The 2,958-nt window shown below is 37.0% G+C and overlaps 1 protein-coding gene across 1 annotated transcript; it reads left to right on the top strand.

Annotated features, from left to right (window-relative positions):
- Positions 1–387: 387 nt before the first annotated feature.
- Positions 388–771, top strand: LOC139881384 (eukaryotic peptide chain release factor subunit 1-1-like). The gene has a single exon (XM_071865866.1). It carries the CDS (start codon positions 388–390, stop codon positions 769–771), a length of 384 nt encoding a protein of 127 aa, XP_071721967.1.
- Positions 772–2,958: the final 2,187 nt, after the last annotated feature.

Consider the following 2,958-nt stretch of genomic DNA (forward strand, 5'->3'; position numbering starts at 1 on the left):
ATGGCTTAACTGGTTTTTAGTGTTTGAGTGGTTCAAAACGCTGTTATCTGAGATTTTTTTTTTTTTAATCAAGATCGCTGTTGTTGATGATCGTGTTTGTTGATCTGTTACTTTCAGCTGCCAATCGTTTATTTTTTATGACTTTAGTTAGCAGCGAATTCAGCTTTATTGATTGTTTAGATTTATGTGATAAGGGTAATGTTTATCCAATAGTTCTATTGACCTAGGTAACAATGTCGATCACGTTCGTAGTCTAGATGATTGGTGGCTTTATTTGCAAGTGTGGAACTTTTATGTCTTTGCTTTTGTCGAACTTAATTTGTGCTCTTGTTCTCGGAATCTGCAGCTTAACTTAGCTTCTATTCAGAATTCGATACTAAATCTACAATGGCTGACGCACACGATACCGACAAGAATATTGAGATTTGGAAAATCAAGAAGTCGATCAAAGCACTTGAAGAAGCTGCCAGAGGTAATGGCACCAGTATGATTTCGTTGATCATGCCCCCACGTGATAAGATTGCTCGAGTTACTGAGATGCTTGCGGATGAATTCGAGACTGCTTCGAACATCGAGAGTAGGGTCAATAGGCAATCTGTGTTGGGAGCAATCACATCTGCTCAGCATAGACTCAAGCTCTACAACAAGGTTCCTCCTAATGGGCTGGTACTCTACACCGGAACAATTGTGACGGATGACGGAAAGGAGAAGAAGGTCACGATTGATTTTGAGCCTTTTTACGCCCATCAATGCTTCCCTTTACCTCTGTGACAACAAGTTTCACACTGAAGCATTGAATGACTGCCGACTAATTACCTCATTCCCAAACATTAGATTGTTGCCCGCCGACTCCCATATTGTTATCCGGTATTGACGGACCGCTTGAATTTGGTTGTTTACAAATCGGAAAACATCTATTGCACCTACATTAAGTTACAATCTTTTATTCTTATCAAATTATTGAGTAACTTAATATTGTTTTAGCCACTCGTACAGGGACTGAATTCAGCGTTCCGGTTAGGTCCTTGAGCAATCTATTTTTTCCACATTGGCTAGCTAAAATATTTTTTAATTATAAAATATAATTCATGGAGATAACAATGTCGGTGGCGGTACTAAGTAACATGGTGGTCGTGGTGGGTTGTGGTGGTGGCCGACCCAGAGCTTTTATCATTAAGGGCAAGATATGAATGTCGATGATAGTTTGAAGTAGACTTTTTAATATGTTGATTTCATTGGAATATTACTCTATATATATTATACCTTGAAATACGATTATGAATGTAAAACATACACTCTACACAACTTTACCAACTCATCTATTTTCATAAAATACGAAGGTTTGAGTTTTAAAAAGAACATAAAAAGGAAAAATCTATTTATACATAAGAATGATTAGAAAATATTTTCCTCTGTCAAATGCTCTTTCTAAAAAAAATTTGTATTACAATAAAATTCAAAATGAAGTAGTTAAGACAGTGCTTAACGATTCATAAATAAGTACTTAAAACTTTAGTTTTAAATTAAACAAAACATACAGAACTTTTTCATTTACTAGTCCAGTAATTTGAGATTTCAAATGAGTATTAAGATTTACGTGGTAAAACTAAGACCATCTCGAGTTGTACCTTTAATTAATACCATCTTGAGTTGCAGCCTTATTTAATTTTATCTCGAGTAGTACCCTTTTTTAACACCATCTCGAGTTGCAGCCTCGTTTAATTTTATCTCGAGTTGTACCCTATTTAACACCATCTCGAGTTGCACCCTGGTTTAATTTATCCCGAGTTGTACCCTTATTTAACACCATCTCTAGTTGTAGCCTTGTTTGATTTTATCCCGAATTGTACCTTTATTTAAAAACATCTCGAGTTGTAGCCTTGTTAATTTTATCCCGAGTTGTACGGTTGCTAGCAATGAAGCCATCAACAGATTCCAGAACTCTAAACTCGGAAAAAACTGTATTCGCTTGGCGTTTGAAGCATGACTTCGAGCAAGAATTTTGTTTAACTGAAGTGAAAAATACTACTTCATATATCAGCATCCAAACGGCAGTCAAATTAGTAGTCGAAACTAACAGAACACGAGAAAAGTTAAGCCAGAAAAGATATCCCAATCGCCAGCCGGAAGATTTGTGCTTCACCGGTAAATGGCACGACCGACTACCTCCAAATGATCGATTGTACAAAAGGCCTATGTTCCTATTATGTTCAAAACACATCCAAGAGATCAATCAAGACTGTTTCGCCAATTACCAATCACATTTGCTATTTTCTCCATTTGGTTGGTTTCTTTTCATCTGTCAACACAAAGAACATAAACCGCCATACTTAAAAGGTCCAAGAAAAGCACTTTCCTTGGTGCTGGCCAAGAATTTAAAAATAAAAAATGTTTCTTTTCACAAAGTAATGGACTTTCTGGTAGGTACCTTGATTAGGAAACAAAGTACCAGGGTCCTTCGATGCTTGGGTTTCTTCTGAAGCTCTAATGCTGGAGTTTGGTCCATCATTTAAGTTATCTTTAAAATCTTAGGAGATTCTGGCAAATGGTAGCATTAGCATGATCCTGCAAAAAAGGTCGTCAACTTTATCATTCATCCACATTACACTAGTTACAAACCCCTCCTTCGCTATTATTCTTTCCCCATGTTTTGCCATTTTCCATGAGTCGGCCCTTTTCATTTAATTCTATGATTTGATCCTTGTTCAATGTCCAAGGCCAAAAATAAATCAAAAAGGACCGAGTCATAAAGAATTAAAAGAGGAAAACAATAAAGTGCAGGGACGAATTGGTACATTAATGAATTTACCTTTGAGATTCGGGTAGGCTTAGATTCTTGCAAGCAGGGTGTAGGAGTGGCTTCTGTATGGCCATGAAAACCACCATCTGATTGGAAACAACCAGTTGAAACCTCCACCCTGGAGGACTTTGACTTGTTATTACGGCCGCCGATCAACA

The sequence above is a fragment of the Rutidosis leptorrhynchoides genome, unplaced genomic scaffold (assembly GCF_046630445.1).
Source record: "Rutidosis leptorrhynchoides isolate AG116_Rl617_1_P2 unplaced genomic scaffold, CSIRO_AGI_Rlap_v1 contig148, whole genome shotgun sequence".
Lineage (NCBI taxonomy): Eukaryota > Viridiplantae > Streptophyta > Magnoliopsida > Asterales > Asteraceae > Rutidosis > Rutidosis leptorrhynchoides.

Bases quoted from the DNA above. Each gene is read 5' to 3' on its own strand.
- LOC139881384 (XM_071865866.1), top strand. From the start codon at position 388: ATGGCTGACGCACACGATACCGACAAGAATATTGAGATTTGGAAAATC.